This window comes from Podarcis raffonei, chromosome 4, assembly GCF_027172205.1.
Source record: "Podarcis raffonei isolate rPodRaf1 chromosome 4, rPodRaf1.pri, whole genome shotgun sequence".
NCBI classification, from domain to species: Eukaryota; Metazoa; Chordata; class Lepidosauria; order Squamata; family Lacertidae; genus Podarcis; species Podarcis raffonei.
This window is the reverse complement of record NC_070605.1, coordinates 64,830,326-64,855,714: the sequence shown is the minus strand read 5'-3', so window position 1 is coordinate 64,855,714 and position 25,389 is coordinate 64,830,326. Positions and strand designations below refer to the sequence as shown.

The 25,389-nt window shown below is 41.4% G+C and overlaps 1 protein-coding gene across 7 annotated transcripts; it reads right to left on the bottom strand.

The window, feature by feature from the left end:
* Positions 1-630: 630 nt before the first annotated feature.
* KLHL15 (kelch like family member 15) lies at positions 631-25,243 on the bottom strand. 7 transcript variants are annotated; one of them, XM_053387035.1, is made up of 5 exons: positions 25,149-25,213; positions 22,958-23,049; positions 22,071-22,200; positions 14,876-15,587; positions 631-2,443 (listed from the first exon to the last, which is right to left on the bottom strand). In XM_053387035.1, the coding sequence occupies exons 4-5, from the start codon at positions 15,578-15,580 to the stop codon at positions 1,334-1,336; spliced, it is 1,815 nt and encodes a 604-aa protein (XP_053243010.1). In that variant the 5' UTR covers positions 15,581-15,587; positions 22,071-22,200; positions 22,958-23,049; positions 25,149-25,213; the 3' UTR covers positions 631-1,333. The 7 variants fall into 7 exon arrangements, with proteins under 7 accessions (XP_053243010.1, XP_053243008.1, XP_053243009.1 ...); XM_053387033.1 differs by lacking the exon at positions 25,149-25,213 and adding an exon at positions 22,666-22,722 and having other exon boundaries at positions 22,958-24,014; XM_053387034.1 differs by lacking the exon at positions 25,149-25,213 and adding an exon at positions 22,666-22,704 and having other exon boundaries at positions 22,958-24,014.
* Positions 25,244-25,389: the final 146 nt, after the last annotated feature.

Below are 25,389 nucleotides of genomic sequence, written 5' to 3'. Positions count from 1 at the left end.
AATAGTTAAGAAAGTGACCTCAACAAGATACAATTGCTCAACATCCTCAGACCTCCATACAAGTATACTGTGGAGCCAGTGGTTATTTTCTAAATTTGCTTAAAAAATAGAAGTTTGCCTAACTCGGCATCTTTTGAGCCCAGCAGCTCAATCAGTGCAAAGAACTGTACAGCTGCAATGCTTCTGTGATAAACACCAACTAAAAAGCTCTACCATCCTTCAAGAACAGCAGAGGCAGTGATTGTTATAAACATTTCTGATTTGTATTTCTAGAATCAAGTACTGAAGACTATAGGTTGGGATCTGACTTTATAAACAACAAAAATGGTAGCTTCGACATTTTTATCACCTGGTTATAAAGGATTTCAAGTGTTACTGAATCAATCAGTATATACCAAATATAAGTTTACATTGATAAGAATGAGGCCTCCAGTTACCCAACAAATTTAAATACATGAAAGGGTGCTATTAAGAGCTAAAATTAAACAGATATAGCTCATATCTGTCCACTAGTTAAAAATAGACTCTTCCAGCTGCACATAAAAATATGCATTTCATTTTGATCTTACAGTGTATGCATGTACGTATATATATAGATATATTTTATTCACAAACCACAACGCAGACAAATGCAGCCTAGAATTTATTTTAGTAGAAAATCTTCAGTGTTCTTTTTTTCAAAAACCTACTTTTTCAGCAGACTTACTGGAACTACTGTACATTAAAATAAATTGAATAGAAATAGAAAAATAAATAGAAAACCATTTTAAATTGCCACTGATATCAAAATGAGGAGTGTCAAACCTGATTGGGAGGAGTCATAAATGGAAATAAAAATAACATTTAAACAACAAGTAATTACAGGAACAAATTGAAAGGCCCCTTTCACTGCTACATTGGAAGTCAGGCTCTGTTCTAGTAAGGCTGCTGAATTTTATCCTGACAGTTTAAAAAATAAAAATGCACAATACATAAATGCTTTTGACCCACCTTGCAAACAGAGTGTATTCTAGTGCATCCTGAAGCATGTGTTGTCTTCACTCATACAGAATGGACATAGTATATGGGGTTAAAACACATGAAATGGAAGAACAATTTCCCCTCTCAAAACACAGTAATAGCATGTAAAAAATAAAATCAGTATGAAACCACAGGTATTAGCATTCCTAATAAACTTGGTAGATGCATTCCCTGTACACTTCTTTTTTCTCTTTATTAATTTAAGTGGCATATTACACTAGACACTGTTTTCAGTGGGCTTAAATCTGCTTTCCCTTACCCCAGCCCTCCATCCCACCAAATTATAAATAGTTTTGTTTTGTTTCTTTAAACTTTAGCTGCAACGTCTAACATGTTCCAGCACATACTCAGGAAAGTGTAGGCTACAAACTTGTAAGCCATCTAGCTTGCAGGGCATTCTTGGGTATTCGTCTTCTTTCCATTTATTATCTTCAGGATCAAAAGTGAGAATTGAATCACTGTAGTGACCATTATAACATAGGCCCCCAAGAACCATTATCTGTTTTTCCAACACAGCTACACCATGACCACTTCTACCAATTGGCATAGAAGCCAAAATAGTCCACTGATCACTGTCTGGGTCATAAACCTCTGTAGAAGGGCACCCTTGAGACTCAAAAGAGGCCCTCAGAATTACACAGACGCCTCCAAAAACATAAAGCTTGCCATTATAAGAAAGCATCTTGTGAAAGCATCTTGCATAATTCATTTTGCATTTGTTTTCCCAACAATTAGTCACCACTTGAGTCCTCCTTGTTCGCTGCTCCACAGTCCCTTCTTTACTGGGATCAAATACACACACCTGCTTAGATGTGGACGAGGATGTGATTCCGCCTGTGATGTACAGCTTGTTACCAAGAACAGTTCCTTCATGTCCATATTTATTGACGGGATAGGGATCCACAAATTCCCACTTATCTTCTGTGATATCGTATCGCTCTGTTGAATAAAATGTCTCATCTCTTGTCCTTCCGGCCACTGCATAGATATATCTTCCAATAACACCAACAGCAAATTCTGAGCGTGGTACAGACATATCTGCCATTCGTAACCAAGAATTTTGTCTTGGATCATATCTGAACACTTTGGAAGAAGCATGAAATTCACCATCTGGCCCCAACTCTTCCCCGCCCAATAAGAATACAAAATTATTAACAATAGCAAGGCAGTCTGGTCGTAACGGTACTTGTGGACCTTCCAACTCCCACCAGACCCTTGGTTTGTGCAGAAGAAGAATTTTACTATTTACCATGCTGTGTCCTATCATTCCTCTAAACACTGCAGTCTGGGGTTTGGCAGAACGGATGCGATTTGATTTCATTTCCATCAAAGGCTGCTGGTGCACACTATGGAAGTAATTCATAGCTTGCTCCACCTCATGCCGCAACTGCCGGGAATAACGATAAAATTCCGATGTTTTCACCTAAGGACAGAGCAAAACACACGTGTGTATTGACCAAGGAAAACAGTATGAGGAAGAAATCTATGCTGCCTAATTTTACACAATTGAATCATGAGGGGAAAAACGACCTAGTCACAGCAATAAGTCCCATAAGTCCAGCAGAGCCTGCTGAACCTTCTGACAAACTGCACCTCTTATTCTGTCACTTTCCTATCTAACTGCCCTGCCTATGTTCAACAAAACTCATAACTAATGAAATATTTTTTCTTTTTTGCATCTGATTGATTGTTCCCAGAAAACTTTTTAACTATTACCTTGAGATGTCTGGCAAAAAAGGATTAAATAGAACTTGCTTTTTCCATGGCAGTTTTTAAATGCTTAGAATCCAATTCAGGTTTAGATAGCTTCTTGCAGCCTTTCTCAACCTGTGAATCCCCAGATGTTGGTGAACTACAACTCCCATCACCCCTAGCTAGCAAGGCCAGAGCTCAGGGATGATGGGAGTTGTAGTCCAACAACATCTGGGGACCCACAGGTTGAGAACTGCTGCAAGGAATTCCACTACCTTCCTAATGCTCTAATGCTTACTAAAGTCCTTAAAGGCCATCAAATGCTGAATAGCTCTTTCAGTTAATTCCTAGTGGCGTGCCAGCAAGCCCATGCATTTCACAGTGGGCTTTTGTCACACTTGCAAACAAATCGGCAAGCATATACCTAGTGGTTGCCACCGGTTCTGATGTTCATTGAGCCCAACAAGTTTTGGTCACACAGCTGACTGCTTTAAGGCAGGAGGAAAACTGTTGGTTCTACCTTCCAAGATCTATAGGAAACTTTTGATAAGTTTAACAGCAAGGCTACATATTTACACCAAGAGCTTTTACCTTGCTGCTACAGAACAGACTTTCACAAGAAAGACTTTATTTGCTGCTTCTAACAAATAACATGCAAGTGACATCCTTAAGTGACCTTTCACCACTGCCTCATGGATGCTGTGACCTTACACTCAAGGAAGTTATGCATTAACAACCACAGTCATAGTGATCTTAACGAAAGAATCAAGCTACCAAACCATTTAGAGCTATGTGCATTTCAGTCATATACAAAGAGGCATCAAGATAAAAACATACTCTAACAATGACCACATTTTAAACCTTTGTGACCAAACGCTAGCCCTGCTTTCTCTCAATTTTAAATACATATACAATGGAATACCATATATTCACATGTTTGGAAATCAATGTTAGAAGTACCGTATTTTTTGCTCTATAAGACTCACTTTTTCCCTCCTAAAAAGTAAGGGGGAATGTGTGTGCGTCTTATGGAGCGAATGCAGGCTGCACAGCTATCCCAGAAGCCAGAACAGCAAGAGGGATTGCTGCTTTCACTGCGCAGCGATCCCTCTTGCTGTTCTGGCTTCTGAGATTCAGAATATTTTTTTTTCTTGTTTTCCTCCTCCAAAAACTAGGTGCGTCTAATAGAGCAAAAAATACGGTACTTTATTTTCCTGCAACATTAAATGAAGCCCTAGTAAATAGATAGTATTTTTGTTTCAATTTTAGTGGTACAATGAATGACCTGTGAACAGAAGTTTGGCAGTGAACACAAGACAGTCATTAGACTAAGAAAAAATGTACACTGGGTTTATCAATAGGGTTATGAACCTGTACTAAATACTGCAAATACAAATCATCACAGAAACATTTGAAATGCTTTACTTTTTTTTCCTTGTTAAAAACCAAATCAGAAAACTAGAGTAATCTGATCAGCTAGGTTTATTGCATTATGAAAGTTTCTAGAGTGCATTTGATTTTTACAGTGGAATTTAGCACACACACTCTTGAAATTGCTTCCAAAAAACTTTGCGGAATGAATTTTTCTCTTTCATAATACTAGAATGGAATTGGTAGGAGACTCAGGACAGACAAAAGGTAGTACTTCACATGACACATAACTAACTTATGAAATTCACTGTCACAATGTATGCCAGTAGTCATTAAAAGATTAGAAAAAATATTTAATGGCTAAAAGTCATGATGGCTATATATTGAGTACTGTATGCCAACTAGTTTGCTAGGAGCAACAGCAAGTTCTACTTCCTAGAGGCATCTGGTTGGACAAAGTGCATTTTCTTGATTTTATTAGTTTACTAATATGTCCAATTTTTAGTTTGTCAAAGTTGCATGGAAAACATAACAAAGTAGTAGCTTAGACGAAAAGTTACCACAATAAAGGACATGTAAACACATGCAGCAGCACACATTTTGGATAAAGCAACTAAAAAGTTGAATATAGATCCTCAAATCTTCATCCTTTGCAACTGAATAATGATTGGCAGTTCAAGTAACATAAGATTAGTCAACATTCACATAAATTTGGCAGAACTTACACCATCCCACTCCACAAGCTGTAACTAACATTAAAGAACATTTGCATTCCAAGACAACTTGCTCCCACAGGCTACAAAATAACAACTTCCTCATAAAATCTAATACTTCTGGAAGTATAAAATTTGGAGAAATCTCCCTTCGCTATCAGTAAAATGAAAGTCAGCTATGAATCCTCATTTTCAACCTGGTTGAATTTGTTTTCAACATGACAGGCTTCTCTTAGGACAAAAGTCTTTTCTACCTCATATCTTAATTGCCATTTGTTAGCAAAGGCTATTACTAGTCTAGGCTTGTTCACGCATAACCCTCAGAAACATATTTCGGGCCACAGGTTAGCCACCCTGAGGATTCCTTCCCCACCCTCCCCTTTTATTACACTGAAGACAGCAGCTTGGTATTCAGCTAAGTTTTACTCAGTGTTGGCCCATTAAAATTAACAAGCATTACTAAGTTAGGTCCATTAATTGCATTAAAACGTAACTGAATATCACCCCTTCCTTGTCAATAAATACCATTCCAAAACTTTCAACCTATCTCCTATCCCTGCATTTGTTGTTTCACTAATTGGCTGACTTTTGTGACTGACAGCTATTCTGATTCACAGTTCTTAAAACACAAGAACAGGCCAAGCTGAATATCTGTGCATACACATCTTCTGAGTAAATAACTGGCACAGGCTTGGGGCAGATGTAACCCAAGCCAATTTAACCTTAATTGAGACTTGTAGTGCTTCATCTCTCCCCTTGGCATTTCTCCTGTTCTTTCAGTTTGGAGACTAACTGAATTCAGTACTACAGGTAGACCTACGTTTTCCTTACTATAGTTTAAACAAAAACTCAACCTGACACACTGGTTAGAAGCAGGTTTGCAAACCGTGGCTTGGTGCCAAGTCTGCTGCTACCATAGCTCATTCTGAAACTGAAAAGGAGGATTACCCATGCAAGAGGCACCGGCGCCAGGTATATGGGGCGCTGGGGGCTCCAGCCCTCTCAATGTTTTGAATCAGGGGACCCAGCCCCAATACTGAGGGGGCTGATACCCCCCCCCAGCTGCCAGATGCCTTTTGTGCACCCCAGCCCACACTTGGGAGCCAGGACAGGGCTGGGATGCGCAAGGGTGAAGATCGCCCTCCACACGTTCTGCCCCTGCTGGGTGCATGCCATGGGGAGGAGGTGGAGCTTGGAGCCCAGCACCACACTCCGCCTCCTCCCCACCCAGTGCTGCATCATGGACGCGTTACATGATGCATCACATGATGCCCTCTCCCCATGTAAGGGGTAAGTTGGCGCCCCTGGCAAGAGAGGAAGGAAGAAGTCCATGAATCCACAATGCATTGTTGTCCTAAGAATGCTTCAGCTGATTGGGCCTTGTTATGAAACACCTGTTGTTTGGAATTCAGTTACACCCACTTCCAGCAAGTCCTCCCACTTGCTATGAAACCCTGTTATACCAACTGTCAGGGACTAACTGTTAGGTGATACATGGAGGTAACTACAAAGATAGGCTGGATAACTACACAGTTTTGCATTGTGGATGCAGTCTTTTCATTCCAGGGAACACCCAACTATGAAGTAACTTCCATACATATACTGCTATTCCTTGAGCAGGTTACTTATTCTAGAAGATGAACTCTAAAAGAGAAATATACCAAGGATTAAATCATACACTATTCATCTAATGCCTTCTTTGCCTGTACCAAAAACAGGAGAAAGCAATCCAGGCTCGAGATTTTGCGTAAACCTATTTGATATTGCTTTTTTAGAAAAGCACCACTGCCACACTGGGTCCCTATTTCTATCAACTTCTGGCTTTTGCATCTAGCCCTTTCTCTCCTCATCCCACCTTCAAATAATCCTCACTCATGTAGCGTTTGCATTTCCTTGAGAGTTCTTGATACTGCCAGGGCAAACTGGACTGTGTGTGACAGCAACAGATCACTAGCTGAGGAACAGCAGTAAAATAAAAAAGTACAAAAAGTTTGGCCACTGGGAGAAGGTCCCTCTCTTCTTTTAAGAACTAGGGCAGGGACACAAGGGGTTATGTACATGTAGGCCTGGAAGCATCTCATTAAGATACTATGCTGTGAACTGACACCAAGACAACTATATTTTGGATACAGACTAGACTAATAAATACAGATGACTCTCATCTTACACAGGGGTTATGCGTAAAGCCAAAATCATGTATAGTCAAAACACACTGGATTCAATGGCGAAGTAGGATTGCCAAAGTAATTTTCCCCAGAAACTCACCCCCTTCTGAATTTTTTAACTTTTGTTTTGTCAAGCGTGTAAATCTGAATGTGCACAAATTAAGTACATGTAAGTTGTGAACTGCCTGTAATATAAATGGAAACAGAAAATATGGATGAGAAACACACATATACTGATCTAACATAAAAAGTGAGCAAGTCCACAAGGAGAATAATGTATGAAAAGCAAAATAAGGTTTTAAAGATACATCAAATGTTTGTAACCAATGACTACAGTACACAACAATCAGAATACAACACATTTATTTAATAAATTTCAAAAGTGTGGCATTAGGGATAAGTGTTAGAAAATATACGTGTCGTTCTTGGTTGTTTAGTTTGGTCTTTAAAGGCTTCTATTTCACTCTATTGGCTCACAGAACTTAAGTCTAAAGCTAAGAAATTATTTAACGCAGCTTAGCATGAAAATACAAATGTATAAGGCTGGACACCTGACTTAAAAACCTAATTTTAAAATCAACCATATCATTAGGTTTCTTCTAATGCATATCAGTATCAAAATGTACATGGATTTAAACATTTTGCATATTCTTTTGAACAACTATTTTAGTCCTAATACAAGGAAAAATGCCAAACTGGTATGACAGCTTTACTTGATGGGTCACTGTTACAGAATCTTATATAACCCTATCTTCCTAATGATAGTTTTGTACTTGTGGCAGGTGATAACAAGTGCAGTGATTACACAAAGGTACTGACACTTTAGAACTTCTGTTTAAACAGAACTCTGTGTACAAGATAACACAGGCTGTGTACAGCCATCAGAGGAAAATGCTATTGAAAATGTATTTGCTTTCTTAATATAAGGAAGAAGAAAAAACCTATCTACTTCGTAATTTGGCTGATCTTTGTTTAGTACTAGGTACCAAGAGATCTTCCCCCTCCTCCCAGCCAGGATTCCACCCATGTATTCCACCTAACCTTTTCCTTTTCTGTGTTTTCCCATTTTTCCTGCCCCATACTGATGGGCTTCCTAGAATCAAAGTTTGCCCAACTCTTGAAATATCATATCTAGACCGAGGGGAAAGTTGCCACTGCTTGGGTAGTCTTCCTGAATGAAAAGCTTTGTTCCTGATTGATTGAAACTGCAGTCTGCTCTCCTAATAACCAGCTTCTCCAAAGGTCTCTTAATTCCTCAGGGAACCTTGCCCCTGTAAAGAATGCAGACCTCAACCCAGTGCACAACAGCGAGTCATTTTAATGAGTTTTGTACTGTTTCTAAATGTTTTTATATGGTACACCTCCCTGATGTTCTGCAAGAGGGAAGTATATACAGTGGTACCTTGGTTCTCAAATGCCTTGGTTTCAAAGAACTTGGAACCCAAACACTGCAAACCCGTTCCAGTTTGCGAACTTTTTTCAGAAGTTGAATGTGCTCCGTTTTGAGTGTTACACTTCCCATTTGAGTGCCACACTTGCATTTGGGGTGCCACACTTCCGTTTGGAGTGTTACACTGAGGTCTATCTGTTTTTGCTATTTATTTTGCGTTTTTGTGGCTCTTTTTGTGTGTGAGAGTGTGTGGAACCCAGTTCTGCTACTCATTGATTGTGTGACTGCAGTACATTGGTCTTGTTAGATAGTAAAATTCATGTTAAATTGCTGTTTTGGGAATTGTTATTAAAAGTCTGAAACAGATCAATCCATTTTGCATAACTTTCTATGGGAAAGCGCTCCTTGGTTTTGGAACGGACTTCTGGAATGGATTAAGTTTGAGAACCAAGCTACCACTGTAAATACATTTATAAACAGACATTTACCATCTCCCACTTCTCTGTCATTGGAGAAGACTAAACCTAAAAGAGGAACAGTATTATACAGTAACTTTCCAAGCAGACTGAGAATTCAGCTTCCTGCGATAGAACAACTCAGGCCCCAAACACCTAAAAAACCACTTCCTAATCTACAGACACACTTGGGTGTTGGCAGGGGAGGCCTCATTGATTGTTCCACTGCCCTCGGAAGCTCAGAGACAAGGTAGCCCAAGAGAGGGCATTCTCTGCAGCAACACCTAAGCTGTGGAAATCCCTTCCCACAGAGATGCATCTTGCACCATTATTATACAGCTTTCTGAGAACGCGGAACAGGTGCCTCTGTACCCTGGTTTTTGACACTTGAAATGTATATTTTAGAATGATAATAATATAAATGATGATAAATACAGGAGTGCCCATAATAATCAGAGTTGTCTCTTCCAACAAAGAGGAGATGGAACAGAAAGAGAACTGGTACTAAAGGCCCCAGCAAGAGGAGACTCTTTTCCATTTGCCTTAAACTTCAGCCGCAAATGACAGGAACAGCTGAAAAAAATAAAGAGCCGTAACAGAGCTCATTTCTACTTCTGGAGCACATCAACCTAGATCCTCCATTGATTCCATAGGAATCAAGAAAGAAAAGGGTAGGGTTAACAATATAAAATCAAGGGCAGAATTAAAAGCATAAAATAAAGTAACACCTATATTTCTAATACACTTTTGCATTTCTGATTTTCCACTTTATAAAAGAAGTCATTGTGTGCAATTGTGACATTAGACCTCCCGCAAAAGTCCATTTTCTGCAGGGGATTAAGGGGATCCTCAGGTGGTTTTCCCTCCCACTTGCTCCACAGGCAGGAATATACAAATTAGACAGATCTTACCTCAAGGAGAGAGGGTAACACCTCCAGTTGACAAGGTAATTCAGCTCAGAAGTATGTTAATCTCAGACAAAAGCACTGCATGCCATGGATACAAAAGGCAAGAACTGCAACTCTTAAGGAAGAGGAACATCCAATTAAAAAACCCAATACAAAACTGAACTGAACTGAGAATACTAAAAAATCCCAGCATATACACGAATTTGTCCAAGCTGCAACGAATAGCCGAAACTAGCCTAGAGTGGGTAGGATCACCTCCATCCCCTGCAGAAAATGGACCTTCATTGGAAGTCCAATGTCACAATTTCCTGCCAGGGGTAAGGAATCCTTGGATGGGATGCACCAAAGCTACTGTCAGGTGGAGCCAGCTGTGGACCCTACCCCTAACTAGGAAACCACCTGTTGTAATACACACCTACTGAAAGAAGCTTTGGCAGATACATAGATATTGATCCTGTAATGTCTCACAAAGATAGACAGAGAAGAGTAGGTGGCGGCCCTACAAATATCCAAAGTGTCAAAGATAGCTGAAGCAGAGGCACTCCTAGTGAAGTGAGTAGTGACCCCAGCCAGCAAGGCCAAATCAGAAACCACATAGCACTTGGAAATGCATCCTGTCAGCCATCTGGAAAGTGTAGCAGCTGAAACCTTCTTTCCCATGGTCTGTGGCTGGAAGGAGATGAACAGGGAGTCAGACAGGCAGGATTTGTTCTCTTTAGACAGACATGCAGTGCTCATTGTTAAGTCCGGAGCACCATTCCCTCTCCTTGTCCAATCTAGGATGGGGACAGAAAGAAGGTAAGATGACATCCTGGCTCCTATGAAAACTTGAGTTAAAATATGGGGACCAACTTCTGCATCACTGAATCTTTGTGAAACAAGGACAGTTCCTTACATGCTGAGAGTTCCCCCAGTTGTGACACTCAATATGCTGATGTAATAGCTACTGGGAAAAGCACTTTCCAGAAGAAAGAAGGCCGATTTCAAAAAGCTGAAGGAATTACTAGGTGACATCCCATCGTCAGACATACTCAAAGAGAAGGGAGTCAAAGATGGATGGGAGTTCCTTAAAGGTGAAATATTGGGGGGGGGGATGCAGAATTCCAACAAGAAAGATGGGAGGCATCTAAAGAAAAGAGTGTGGCTACACAAAGGAGTTTACAAATGGGCTGAGATTTAATAACGGTATGTATGAGAAATGAAGAAATGAAAGAAAATCATGAAGGAAGAGCAGATAGGTGGGCCAAAGCTTAGAATGAGATCAGGCTTGCAAGAGATGGTAAAAATAATAAAAACAGTTTCTTTGGCTATGCTCAAAGCAAGAGGAAGAACAAGAAAATAGTAGGCCCTCTACTACTGAGGCTGAGTGGTGTAACCCCAGAACAAAGCACACTGATATCCCATATCATGTGAAAGATCATATTCAGCAAGGTCTAGTTAAGTTCCAATACTGTTCTTCAGAGTCTATGCTGGCAGATATATTTACAAAGCCTGTATCTGCAGAAAAGAACAAGTCTGCAACTTTTCCATTAGGTATCACAAATTGAAATATTTCAAGGCAACAGCCCAACAGAAGGGGTGTTGGTGTAATTTGGGAATATATGCGAAATTGCACGAACTGCTTGGTCAGTGTTTTGAGTTGCCCTTCCTCTGCAACTCATTTCTGTTAAGGGTTAGGACGTCAACTATGGTGGGCCTCTTGAAACAGCTCAATGCTACAGGCCTCTGGCATGACTCAAATAATGTGTAAACGTGCATTAGCAGGTATAAAACCAAGGCTGCATTCAGCAGCAATGTGGTGTGTGGTGGTGGTGGAACTCTCCCAAAACTTGGACCTCTCTGTATATTTGGATCTCTTCAGTTTAACCTCTAAGACCAAGTTACTGTACTTAGTAGAATAGTTTATGATGTACCAGCATCTCTTAACTATGTGTATAATATGTCTGAATTGTCTTGTGTCTTGAAGCAATAAAACATTTTACACTGAACTGTGTGGGCAAGTAGCTTTCTTCACCGTCAATTCTGGAAAGGCTGACAATGGGAAAGGTAGAAGACTCTTGAGTTTTGCTGGACCACACTGGTATTGGTGTGATATAGAAATGCTATCAAGGAAGCCCCCAGCTGATAAGATGCTCCATGATGGTATGAAGGGTTTCCATTCTGAACCTGCATTTCTGGATGTGCCTGTTCACCCTCTTCAAACCCAGTATGACCCTGAAATCTCCCTTCTTCTTTGGGAATACGAAGAATAAATATGGGGTAGCAGCTGTAGCAATGCTCTGTTGGGGACAAGAGCTCTATAACACTGATGGATATCAGGCGCTGAATGGCTGCTAAGACCAGATGGTGTAATTTTCCTTTTTGAATCTGGGAGAAATCACAAAGTAGTCATAAGGTAAGTAGGCAAAGTCTACAGTATACCCTTCCCTCATAGTTTGCAGAACCCTCTGATCTGTTGTCATCTCTCTTCAACAAAGGAAGAACTACGGCAGACGACCCTCAACTGGAAGTTCCTGCAGCTGACTTACGGAGTCCGGACTGAGTTGCCTTCTTTCCCCCCTGCTGACTCTGTCCAGAGCCTCTGGAATTGGAGAACTGGTTCTACTGTTGCCTGGGATAGAATCTGTCCACCCCACTGGTACCGCTGGCATCTGTTGTCTTTAGAACCATAGGCACCCTTGGAGGGCTGAAAGGAGCTATGCCCAAACTGACACCCCACAGCTTTTTTTCTTATTCTTAGTTTCCACCAAGTAGGGCTCTAAGAGGTCACCAAACAGCCTGCCCCCTAGAAAAGGGCCTGTAGCTAGATTAACCTTACACTTGGAATCTGTGTTCCACATCTTAAACCATAGGTATTTCCTAATAGCTACATTGACTGCCATGGCCCTTGCAGCATACTACATGGCATCTAGGCTATCATCAGCCATAGAGGCAGCTGTCCTCTCCAGCTTTCAAATTCCCTAGAGAAGGTGGGAGTTATTAGCCAGAACCTCCTCCAGAAGTCTTCGCCCATTTTAGGAAGGCCCTGGCCATCAAGAGTGAGGCTGTGGCCACCCTAATTTCCAATGTAGTAGTTTCATGGGCACGCCTCAGCAGGATCTCTGTCCTCTCTTATCATCTGAGTTCCTAGCTAATTTATCTGTGTCCTTGGCTGCCAGTGTTCTTGCTGCCCTCCTGTGGCGCAATGGGTTAGTGTGTCTGGCTGTCAATCAGAAGGTTGGTGGTTCAAGTCCAACCAGGGATGGCTGTGGGCAGAATTCCTGCACTGCAGATGGTTGGACTGCACAATCTTCCAGGTCTCTTTCAACTCTACAATTTTATGGTTCTGTGCCATCAAAACTAAACAAGCACCCAGGAGGAGGAATTAGTTTAGCCGTACTATCAGACTGAAAGGTATAAAGCCTTTTAGGCCCATTCAGCTGGCAGAGCCTTCTTGAAAACAGATGGAAAAGTTATCAAATGAAATTGGAGGGTTGGGTACGTTTCACTTCAGAGGCTCCCTCCTCCCACCCCATGTTCTTAGGAGCAGGGATCTCTAAGATATGACTTGCCTTTTTAAGAGGGCAAAATCCTTGGTAGAAAACAAGCAAGACAAAGGTGCAGAAAACGCCTCCTTCTCCACACTGGCTGGTAATTCCCCCTCCTCCTTGTTGGAAGCCATGGCAGACACAGCGGCTTCATCCTCCTCCAATTCACCCACAGCCGATCACAAGTCTGAAAGCTTGTTGCCTGCTCTGCAGCCCCTGCCTGGCACCACCAATCTGTGGCTGCTGATAGGAGGCTGAGGCAGAGGAATAGACTTGCCTTCAGACCTCTGAGCTGCCTCAGCTCCCTCTCTTCTGGCCCAGCATTTTAGTGACACCAAGATGTCCTCTTCCAGCTGCCCAGACGTGGCCCTGTACCTGCAAAGGTTAGATCACCACCTAGATTTGGAAACAGCTGCTGCATCACTACAGCCAGGAGAGGAGGAAGGTGAGGAATAGCTCTCTGCCCCCAAAACAGCAGGAAAGAGCCTATGCAGGAGTCGTCACTGAGGAATCTTTAGCTCACCACTAAAGGGAGCATTGTGTACTGTGAGGCCCTCTCTCCTGCCCAAACCTGAGGTAAGACTTAGGGCTGGGATCCAGGCCATGGCTGAGTGGAAAGGAGCAGGCGCCAAAAGGCCATCTGAGGGACTGGGCCCACACCAACCCCCAGGCCCTGTACCAATATGTCAGATCCGCCAACAAAACTTGGGAGTTGAGAGCTGTGCTGTCGATCACTAGATGAGGGGATGACACAAAGTTCAGTGTCTGCAGACCCTCCAAAACCTCAGCTCTCTCAATGGGCTAACTGGAAGGCAGGGGCAAGGCCAGCATCCATCTTAACTGCCTTTCCGTCAGGTTAGCCATCCCCTCCTCCACAGCCTCTGCTGGCTTCCTGAGATGAAACTGTTAGCAAACTTGAGCATACACTGAGGGAGACAGCCCACTGACATGGGTAACCTCTGCTCCTCTGGCCTCTTCTTGCGAGGAATCAGTCAAAAAAGGGCGGCTGTGAGCAGACGACTCACAGACGACTCAAGACATTCTTGTCATTGAATTCTCTGTAAATTGGACTTTGTTGACCAATTCTCTTTTTCCCCCACAGGGAATTGGTCAACAAAGTCAACCCTTTCCTCAGAAAGCTAAGGACGGCAGCATATAACTATTACTCAACCTGCACTGCAGCAAGGCAGGAATGAAACAGGAGGCATTACCCTCCTACCATGAGGTAAAATTTGTCTAATTTGCGTATGTGGAACAAGTGGGAGGGACAACCATCCGAGGATCCCCTCCCCGCTGCAGGAATATATTTTGTTTCACTGATTACAATACATGTCGTCTTGTCAATCACCTTGCTGTACTTGTTTATGAGGTTTTCTCTATCACTAACAATCAGAAAAAGCTGCAAACCTACCTTTTTCCTGGCTGTAAATCCTGCTAGTTTGCATTTGGGGGATTTTGTTTTGTTTTGTTCTAAAAGCTAGATGGCACTTGTTTCAGACATTGACGACTTCAATGTTCCATTTTCTAAAACAGTGTCTTATTTTTCCCTCCTATTTCTGGAAATTTTACCTATTAACAGCATGCTGCCCTAAACGTAAAGATGAATTCTATCTATTGCTTTCAAACGCACCAACCTTTTCAAATACACTGGATGGTGTCATCAAACAAAACCTGATGTTCTGAATGATGGTGTCGGTATGCCTCCAGCGTCTTCTATCATGCCGCAGCCAAGCCTGAACAGCCTCGTAGAGCTCTATCTCTGGGAATCTGCTCAGACGATCATTATCCAAGTAAGTCATAAGCTTTTCAAAGCTCAGATAGGACAAGAAGTCAGGTCTGGCCATGAGAGGCACAAAGTTTTCTAACAAAAAGGAATCCAGCTTTTCTCTGACGCCCTCGATGTTTACACCAAAGTCATCTAAAAGTCTCATAATTTCTGCACAGTTTTCCAAGCATATTTTTGCTAATAGAAAGGAGCAGCAGAACTTCACCACCTCTATAAGCTGGACGTACATGGCAGCTTGCAGGATTTCATGAACAGTGCTCATACTCAGTTCAATGGTTCCATAGTACATGAATTGGAGAACATGGCTGAAGCCTGTTGCAGTTAGGCCTTTCAAATGGATTTTGTCCTGATCTCGCTCCCTCATATCAGCAGTGAACATAATCCTGAAATAATCACTTTGGGTGGCAAGCAATGCCTTATGAGCCTGAAACTGGTGGTCCTCAATAACAAGAGTGACGTCAAGAAGCAATCCCTCCTCATACAGTGTTCTGAACCCAGCAGAGACGCTGGTGTCATGGATGGAGGAACTAAATCCTTCCACGTCCCCTGCCATGAATCACCTGGGGAAAAATGTAAATAAAGAAATGTTATGATTTCTAAAGATTCATGAAAATGTAGAAACATATAAAACTTGTGTTTATCATGCTTTGTGAATAGTTAGTTGCCTTTTATTTTTAACAAATCAATAACCAATATAAGAAATTTTGCTTTGCAGAAGGGAGAAGCTGTTCATGAAAATTACTTACAGCAAAATTTCAAAACTGTAAACATTTAAGCTCTTTTATCTCCAAACTCTTGCATTACCTATATTGGCTGAGATCTAGCATAGTGGGCAGTGTTAGGTTTGAACTTGGAAGACAAAATCAGTCTTGCTATTTGCAAGTGGCAAGGTAGGATAATTCTTGCTCTTACAAATGAAAGGATCCTAAAGCAGATGGAACTATACTCTTCAAAAGTGTCATTCAGAAGTTCAGCTGAGACTGCTGCAGCTTAACAATACTATGCCATGGCATAGGCAATTTGCCATGGTGGAGATGATTTTGGTGTAGCAGCCGTATTGTTCAAGTACCGTGATATACTCAGACTGCATCTCTCCCCATGTCCTAGAAATTTTTTTCCAAATGCTGACTTAAAAACACAAGCTGGTAAGTAGCAATGTTACCTGGAACGGACACTTCATGGCAACATCACAAAAAACACACAACAACAAAACCTGTCTACTATTTGGATTGAAAATATGGTAAAAAAAAAGTTAGTTCTTTAAGGGACACAACAATCTATTGCTAAAGATTTTCTTTTTGTTTCTTATAAATGTCTAGGAAGCTCTGCCTCCAGGAAGCAAGCCTGTATTGGGGTGGGAAGAGGTATGCCACCATGGACAACCTTTGCTCCCCCAAACTCCCAAGCCAAAGAATCTGCTAAGAACAGCAGGCTAGCAAGCTGAGCTGTAGAAAAAATATATATATGGCTGGTATGCTCTAAATTTGAATGAATTCATGAAGACCTCTCCTAACGTAATGGCATGACAGAAAACATCTGTCGCCCAACCTGCGTGGAACTAGGCAGGAGAAAATTGGAAGGTTGCCTCCCACATGAGGTAGTGAGATCTAATTTGCATATTGACCTGCCTAGTGGAGCAAGTGAGAGGGACAATCCATTCCAGGATCCCCTCCTCCCTGAAGGAAAAAATGAAATTTATCATGCTTTTTGCAATGTGGACTTCGGCAGGATTTTAACATATGTCAACCAGACAATTTCCATGGCACAGCCTGTACACAAACATGGTATATTCTGCCATGGAAAATCTTTGCACAGGCAGATAATCCATCTTGTAAGCAGCATGACATGTTATGGGCCCCATCAGAAAAAGTGACATCTTTAGCATGCTAATTTGTTCTGCAACACCAAGTTAAACATGTCAAATGTTGGAAGAACTCCTCTACTTTTAACACATATGCGGATCAATTTAGAAAGCTTAAATTCACTGTGTTTTAAAAACAATGTTGGCAAGTTCTCCAAGTTCTTCCAAGGTTGCTAGCACTTACTCAAATAAAAATTCAAAAGGCAAGCAGTGTAGTAAAGAAGTGCATTTCTGAAACAGAAGCGGGCACCTTTGAATTCAAATTCAGAAAGTTATAACTTACGTTGTAAAACCTTACATGGACTGGTTCTTACCTTCATATCGTTAAACACAGAAGTATAGCAAAATAATAATACCACTTAATATTTCTGTAAGACTACATCATCATTCCCCAATGACCACCTTCAAGCACAGTTATTCTTAGAATCTTTGTCCTTAATTTTATTTACTCCTTGTTAGTAATGCCTGCATATCACAATATGCAATATTGGGAACAAAGAGCATATTACCCATTCATTCCTGCTTCATACCGCCTCTAGTGTGAGCAGGAGAAACAAGGCACAAAGTCTCAATTTCCATGACATTCAAACCCAGAATCCTGGTTTGTTGCTCCCTTACATGCCAGAATTACAACCTGGCCTGAAACCATGGTTTGTATTGGTTTATGAATCATGGCTCTTTATAGAGAGCAACAAACAATGATCCCAAATGACTATCACAGTGGCCAAGCTTAACTGCAGCTTTCTAATTTCTTTCTTGCACTGGGAGAAAAGTGAAGTGGAAGCCATCAACAGAGTGTAGAAGCACATTGTTGTTCATTCCTAATATACCATAATAAGTCAGTAACTCTGCCTAATCATTGTAGTGTGTGAATGCAGCCATTGTGTCTTCACTGTTCTCAATAAGCCACGTATGTTTAGTAACAGCAAAAGTACAATGGGATTGCTACTGCAATCAACAGCAGTTGCTATGCCCAACAGTCTCAAACCCTACACCACCTACACCTTTAATTTTCTTATCAGATAAGAAAACCAATCCACATTTTTCAGTTCTTATTTTGTAATATGCCAGGGGTGGGGAACCTATAGCTTGTCAGATACTTGTTAGCCTACAATCTTATCACCCCTGACCATTGGCCATGCTGTCTAACAGAGGGCCAAAAGTTAGCTATCTCTATATTATGCAATGCAATTTTACCCTTTTACTATCTTCTGTATTTGCAGCACATGCATCTTATGTACTAGTATATGTGCTTCAGCACCACATAATACTAAAATTGTACTAAAATTAGATATCAGGTATTAACTGATCTGTTAAGGTGAGAAACTGCTCATTTTGGGGTAGAAACAAGAAACGAAAGTCATATATACAGAGTGAGTCAGGGCCAATCAGAATTTGGATGTAGCAATCATTTTCTGGAATGACCATTTAGGCAACTGGTATTATTTAGAAAGGCTTTTATGTTTTTGGCCCTAACATTTAACCTGAAATATCAACTGATACTTAGTTACACTGATGTAAACCATTCAAATATTATGAAAAAGAAATCTGAATTGGCTCACTATTCTAGAAGCACTACTGCTTAAGAATGAACATCAGGAAAATCGACAAAAATGTGGTTGGCATTTCACACTTCACAGAATCAGCATGTTTGCCCTTTACCCAAACCGAGTCTTCTACCACTGCTCTTTCTGTATCATTGATTTTGCATACAATGAATTTTGTGAAAGTGACAACTAAGCATCTGAATCTGCATAGACACCTGCTATTTCATGTGCTTTTGAAGACAACTTAGAAGTCAATGTTAGCTACATTTGGTGTAAGAGTAGGGAAACTGTGGCCTTCTGAATGTTTTGTACTACAACTCCCATCAGCAGCAGCCAACATGGCACACAGCCAGGAATTTTGGGAGTTGGAGACCAGCAACCTCTGGAGAGCTACAGATTCCCCACCCCCATTACAGAGAAAACCACCGCATATTGAGTTTATATATGTAATTTCTCAGAAAAACAGTAGTTTACAGTGTTCTAGGTGGCTACTGGGATGGATTGGATAAATGTTTTAGTAAATAAAGAGGTAACCAAGACTCTTGGCCAGTCACAGTATGTCACTGATAAAATCTAGAATAACTGTTTTCTACTTTCTGGCGAATTAGAAAAGGATGCTGCTTCCAAACACAAGGAACAGAGAGCTATTATGAAGAGTGAAGTTCAGATGAACAATGACTAGTCGAAAGAAGATTCCCAAAAGACTTATTCATAGTTAAATGTATCTCTTTTTCTGCAGAAACGTAACATTGATCACAATGATTTCTGATGTTCTGATGATTCCCTTTGGTATGAATGCTTGTTACATAGAATAAACCAGGCCACAACTGGTTGAACTGATGTCATATAGCAGTGTCCCCCAACCTTGGGCCTCCAGCTGTTTTTGGACTACAATTCCCATCATCCTTGACCACTGGTCTTGCTAGCGAGGGATGATGGGAGCTGTAGTCCAAAAACAGCTGGAGGCCCAAGGTTGGGGAACACTGTCATATAGGATGCAAATCACAAAAGTAACCTGGAAGAATGTGTGTGAAGAAAGATACAGATGTGAGACTCAGAGTTACTCCCTCAATACAACTGCTAACCAAGAGTTACAGCTTCTTAAAAGTTACAGCTTCTTAAAAGTTAATGAAAGTAGGATTAAGATAGTAATCCTAATGCCATTTACCTAAGAGTAAGACTCATTGAATTCAATAGGACTTACTTCTGAGTAGTGTTCAAAACTCCCATTGCACATTTTGCAACAGGGAATTTCATTAGCGGCAGCAGTTTCTGAGCTCTGGGCACAGTACTGCACCAAAGATTTCAGATTTACTGTAGAGTAGAAGGAAAGGAGGACCTTTTTCTGCCTCCCCACTTCCAGCTACTCTCTGAAGACTGGAGAAGAGACCCTCTTAAGAATGTTAGAGGGATGAGCAGGGGAAGGACTAAACCATGTGAAAAATGAACATAATATTTTAGCTGAAGTTTATTCATTTTCAGCTTTGTATTCTTGTTATAAAAAAGTGTGCCTAGACATTCCGTTGTTGCACCCATAACCTAGGTTTAAGGTGCCATTTAGCTCCTAACTTTCATATCTCAGTTTCTAAAACTGCTTCTGAGTAGGTTTTTTTTTTAACCTTTCTTGCGGAGACAAGGAACAAACAAGCATCTCCTGAGGGTCAACAGTTAATTTGACACAAGTACCATTGCTCCACACAACCAAAAAGAGGAGTCAAGGATAATGCTATAAAAAAGATGCCACCGCCACTGATAGATGCTCAATGATTCTGATCAAAAATGTTTAATTAAGCTGTCAGTCTGAGACATTAAGGAAGGCCAAAGCACTGCCACTCATTAAGGTAACTGAAGTACATTATACTGTGATGTACAACCACATCAGTGAGTGCACATACAGTGACTGAAGAGAGATATTTCACAGAATATATAATGAACACATTCTACTAATGGCAGATGGCTTGCAAAATCATACCATCTACCAGACTGTTCATGTATGAAAACAATCATTGGTAAATAAACAAAGATTTCAACCTCCATTACCATGGGGTTGGAATCAAAGCTGCCATGGTATGTAAACTACACTACATTATTCTTCATTTCTTGCCTACAATCAGATGTAAGGCAGAATGTTCAGTAAATTGTTCTTGTTTCAGAAAAAATAATTGCACTGCACATATCTGTGTACATGTAAATGCCGCTAATGAAATTATAGCATTAACCAATTTACAAAGCAAAATATATGCATAATAAAAAGCAGCAGATTATAGTTAAGGGTGAAGTTTGGGTTGCTCATTTTATTTCTCACGGCTACATTTTTCAATTTCCATAAGAAGCTTCTAGAAACAACTATTTTTTAAAAATGACAATCACTGCCAAACAAGACAGATTTGGATTGGTCCTATATTCTATTTTGATCAGCTACAAAACTTTACATTTGAGCAAATTTTCACACTTCTACTATGCAAGGAGCAATACTTTGATACTATAATATTTACATTGCTGATTTAATAGTATATTATTAAGGACTAAAGTTAAGGTATTAGGATCTCAAACTAAATAAACAAGCAGACAGGTGGTATCTCTGAAAGCTACATTAAATTGATACTAACAGAAGACAAGACAGTTCTGAATAGAGCCAACTGAAAACCCATGGGCTCTACAAATTATTGTACAAAAAGATTTATCCTATGCACCATAAACTTTTAATTTTTTTATATAATTAGGAGTTTCTTCCATATTTCAACGATTTCCTATACTGTATTCAACTTTCATCTTAGTATTTGTGCAAATTTGTAATGTGGCTAGAGACTCAACACTGTAAACAGTGCTGGATTTTGCCCAGTAAGAGCCACACTTAAATTTCAACACAGCCTTCAATAGTTGAGGCCTGAGTTTCAGAAAGTACTACTATATTTTAGATGCACTCTGTGAACCAAGTTAAAAAATTAACCTAATATTTATACAACAAGGCTTGTAAGGTTATCTTTCAGCAGCACTAGACACCTTGCTGCTACATTTAAATCAGGGCCGCACAATTTAGTTGGTCTATTATATTATTAAACTTTAGAACTTTTCATTGACTAAGGTGTTCCTGAGTAATTGAGAAATACATATATTCATGCTAATTATTTTAATATGAGTAGTTAAAAAAATGACTTATGGCAAGTGTTATCTCACTGCTCTTTCTCTTACACTCAAAAAGGAATATTTCTTCTAAGGCAGTGCTTATTGTAACAAGCACACACCATCTCAAAACAAAGAGCTTCTTTTCTTCAAGAACTATTTGAAGATTTCTTCACTCGTATACCATCCAACTTTTACAAACAAGTGTTCAAACCAAAGATAAAGGCAAATAGTTTTTGGAGACTATAAAATCCCATAAAATTTTTACATATCAAGCCTCAAATGTATCAAAATTGTGCAGAATCGTGGCAAATTACTGTGTACCCTGGTGACTCTGATACACCTGGTACAGAACGAAAACACTATGGCATAATATTTACTAAGATAAACAGTCAAACACTTTACTATCTCGAGCACAAAGTGAAGTATTAAAGAAGGGGCTGCATGCAACCAAAGATCAAAACATGGATATAGATTAATGGAGAAGAAGTGTATGACACTGTTATCCCTACCATGTGCATTTTAAGCACAGAAGACTTCAGTGCGCTGTGTTCCTGGAAGCATCACTAGCATGCTCACATACACAAAGGCCAGGGCATATATCAATCTTCTTCCCCACCCTGTTCATCATGGGTGACTTTTCTGAGGAATTAGAAAGAGGAAAGACAGCTTCATCATACCACCCTCTTTTAGAGAAACAAAGACACCTGAGAGGGCAAGATGCTCAACTGAAACCCAGAGGCATTACACAACTATCCAATTAGCAGCAGGAACAACTGAAAAACCCTTGAACCTCTGATACTAGGATGATGCTACCACGAAAACCTCCAGTTCCATCACAGCCACTGCCTTTACTCCCCCCCCCAAAGCCTTACACCCCAAAGCAGCTGTCCTTCAAAAGCTGGAGATGGGAAGTATATTGAAGTGCCTCAACTGATGTGCCCCAAACATGGTGGAGAGGGCAAGCCAGAAAAAAAGGGAAAATACTATATCTCAGGGAGGAGGGGAGCGGGAGTGACTTTGACCTAACTGGGTCTAGAAAAAGAGCAGCAAACATCATGAACACATACGGGGGGGGGGGGCTGGTCCTCGGGCAGCTTCACCTACCTCTCAGCAGCACTGAAGACACAGCTCTTCCCGCTGAACCTGCAGAGAGGGGGGTCTCTGGGTGACATAAAGATAGAGGAGGAGGAGAACCTCACAGGGGGGCTGAAGTGGGGTTACACGGAGACCGAGGTATCGCGCCCGGGCCCCTTCCTCGCCTACCGGGGCTCAGGCTGCGCGAGCGAGCGAGGCCTCTTTCGGCGGCACCGTCCAGGCACCGGCTTTCGCCGGCCCCTGCCTCGCCCGCCCCCTCCCAGAGTCCCTGCCTCTCCCCTTCCCTCTCACACTTGTTTACCTTCTTCACTGCCTAGCACAGCCACAGTCGCCATCTTCCCCCAACGACAAGCACCCCGCACCGGCCGTCACTTCCGCCGCCGCCGCCACCACCTGTGGGAGAGGCAGAGGGACACGCACAGGAGGAACCTCCATCAAGGCGGAGTGGGATGCTCAGGCCGCCGCCGCCGCCTCCTTCGCCTTCCCAAGGCGCGCTCCCCGGCCGGCTCTCGCAGGACCGCCCCATTCGCCGGTGCTGCCGCTGCCTCACAAAAGCCGCCAACCCCACACGCAACACTGGCCCCTCCTCGCGCAGCGCCCCGCACGAGGAGCCGCCTCCCGGCGGAGCTCCGGCCGCCGCGCCGCTGCCCCGTTCAGCCGGGCCGAAATGCAGCCTCCCCCACGGTCGCTCCCCGGGCGTTACACGGGGCTTCTCAGGACCCGCCGCCGCCGCCGGATGGGCTTTCCTCCTCCCCTCCTGTTCTCACACCTTATCAGCTTCCACCATCGTTTATTAAATGCCTGTGTAGCCCTTCGTCTTGAGGATCACAGGGCGGTTAACAGCAGAAAAGCCCAAGCGTACATGACATCGTTTGGTTTCGTTAGTTTCCATTTCCTAGCGCACAGGACGTGCATTGACCTAGTTAAGAAGTTGCCTCCTTCCCTCCCTCCCTGAGCACGTATATTCTGTACTGTGCACTTCAGGAGGGGCACTTCCAACTCGAGTTATCATTGTGTAATACCAACATATCAGTCTGCAGCCCTCTGCCTGCTTGCACGGGAACGAAACGTTTCTAACTAAACGCATGTTAATATTGCTCCGTACATAGCAGTTTAATTTTCATGGCTTCCTCCCAAAGACTCCTGGGAACTGTAGTTTGGTGAGAATCCTGAAGCTGTATTCATTTCGGACTTCGGCAAGCAATTAAGAATGCATCTTTCCATAGCATAGTTAGTTGATGATCTCTGGTGTATATATACAAATTCTAAACCACTTTGATGTTTATTATGATATAAATATTTTAATAACTGAGCTTCATGGCTGCTACAGCACACTTGCATACCATGGCAGAGTAACTGTCCACTTGGGAAAGCGTATATATAACAAACATTAAGCCTGTGGTACAGATTTGCTTTTAAGATTACCTACTATGATATAAGCCTCCTATGACTCTCAGTGACTTAAGAGTAGTCATCTTGGACCAAATGAATTTAAAGGGAAATGGCAGCACGAAACCAATCATTATAATACATCAATAGTTCAAAGCTGTCACTTGTGGATTCCACAGAAACAAATGGATTCGTGCTCATTATACCTGTTAATTGGTTTATCAGTGCCAGGATTTGTGCTAGCAACAACTTTTCTACATTTCATTTCCAGCTGACATCTTTAGTTTTCCCTTCCCCCAAATTATATGCATTTATACTCAGAATATGCATCTAAACCCAATAGATTCGCTGTTGCTAAATATTCCAGAACAATTGTTCATATTGCTAAATGCATATCCTTCCCTAAGGAGAAAAGTTGGGATGGGGAAGAAGTGGCTCATATCTTTAAAAGAATTTCATACTCACATGAATTCATAAAATGTACTCCAATTAATAGCTAAACTGATTAATCAGGTGGAGTGTACGCTGCTGCTATACTGTATGACACCAGTATGGGCAAGTAAGATGGACAATGAGGCTTGCTGGGATCCTATCAAAAATGACCTGCCTCACAAAGCAAAAGGAGAGCGGATTATTTGCCAGGAGAGAAAGGTTAAAAAGGCTGATAACTTAAAAAGCGCTTCTTATTGGCTCTCGTGCACCGAGCATGGGAGTGCCTGTCCATCTCTTCTAGAGAAACATATTCTGCATTTAAATCTGAGACCTTGGTTATCATGTTTCACATAGGAAAAATGGTAGCTTACGCTGTTTTGGTGGGGCTGAACACTCATTTCCAGTATAATTAGCTATACCCAAACCATTATGCGGGAGGCAGTGGAAGACAGAAATGCCTGGCGTGCTCTGGCCCATGGGGTCATGAAGAGTCGGACACGACTAAACAACAAAACCATTATTATTATTATTAGGCCGTGTAAACTCTTGTCTTTATACTAGAACGGTGGCACTTTTTCTGGCAGACCAGAGTCCATATTGCCTTCCCTGTAAAGAAAGTGAGAGCTTGGTTAAAGACTTTATGTTCATTTTTTAAAAAGTAATTTCCTTACCTTGGTCCATGTGCCCCACCTGCTCCTAAACATATGGAAGAGGGATGAAGGTTTTTTGTTTATAAATGCAAGCGTATACAGCATATAATTAACTTCTGATATTTTATTTCCTACTGTATTTTTTATTGTTGCATGTTCTGTATATATTTTTCAAAATTACCATCAATAAAAAAATAAGTAAAAAGGAAAAGTAGGATTTCCTCTTGTATTCAGCTGCACTGCAACAGAATGTTGAACGCTC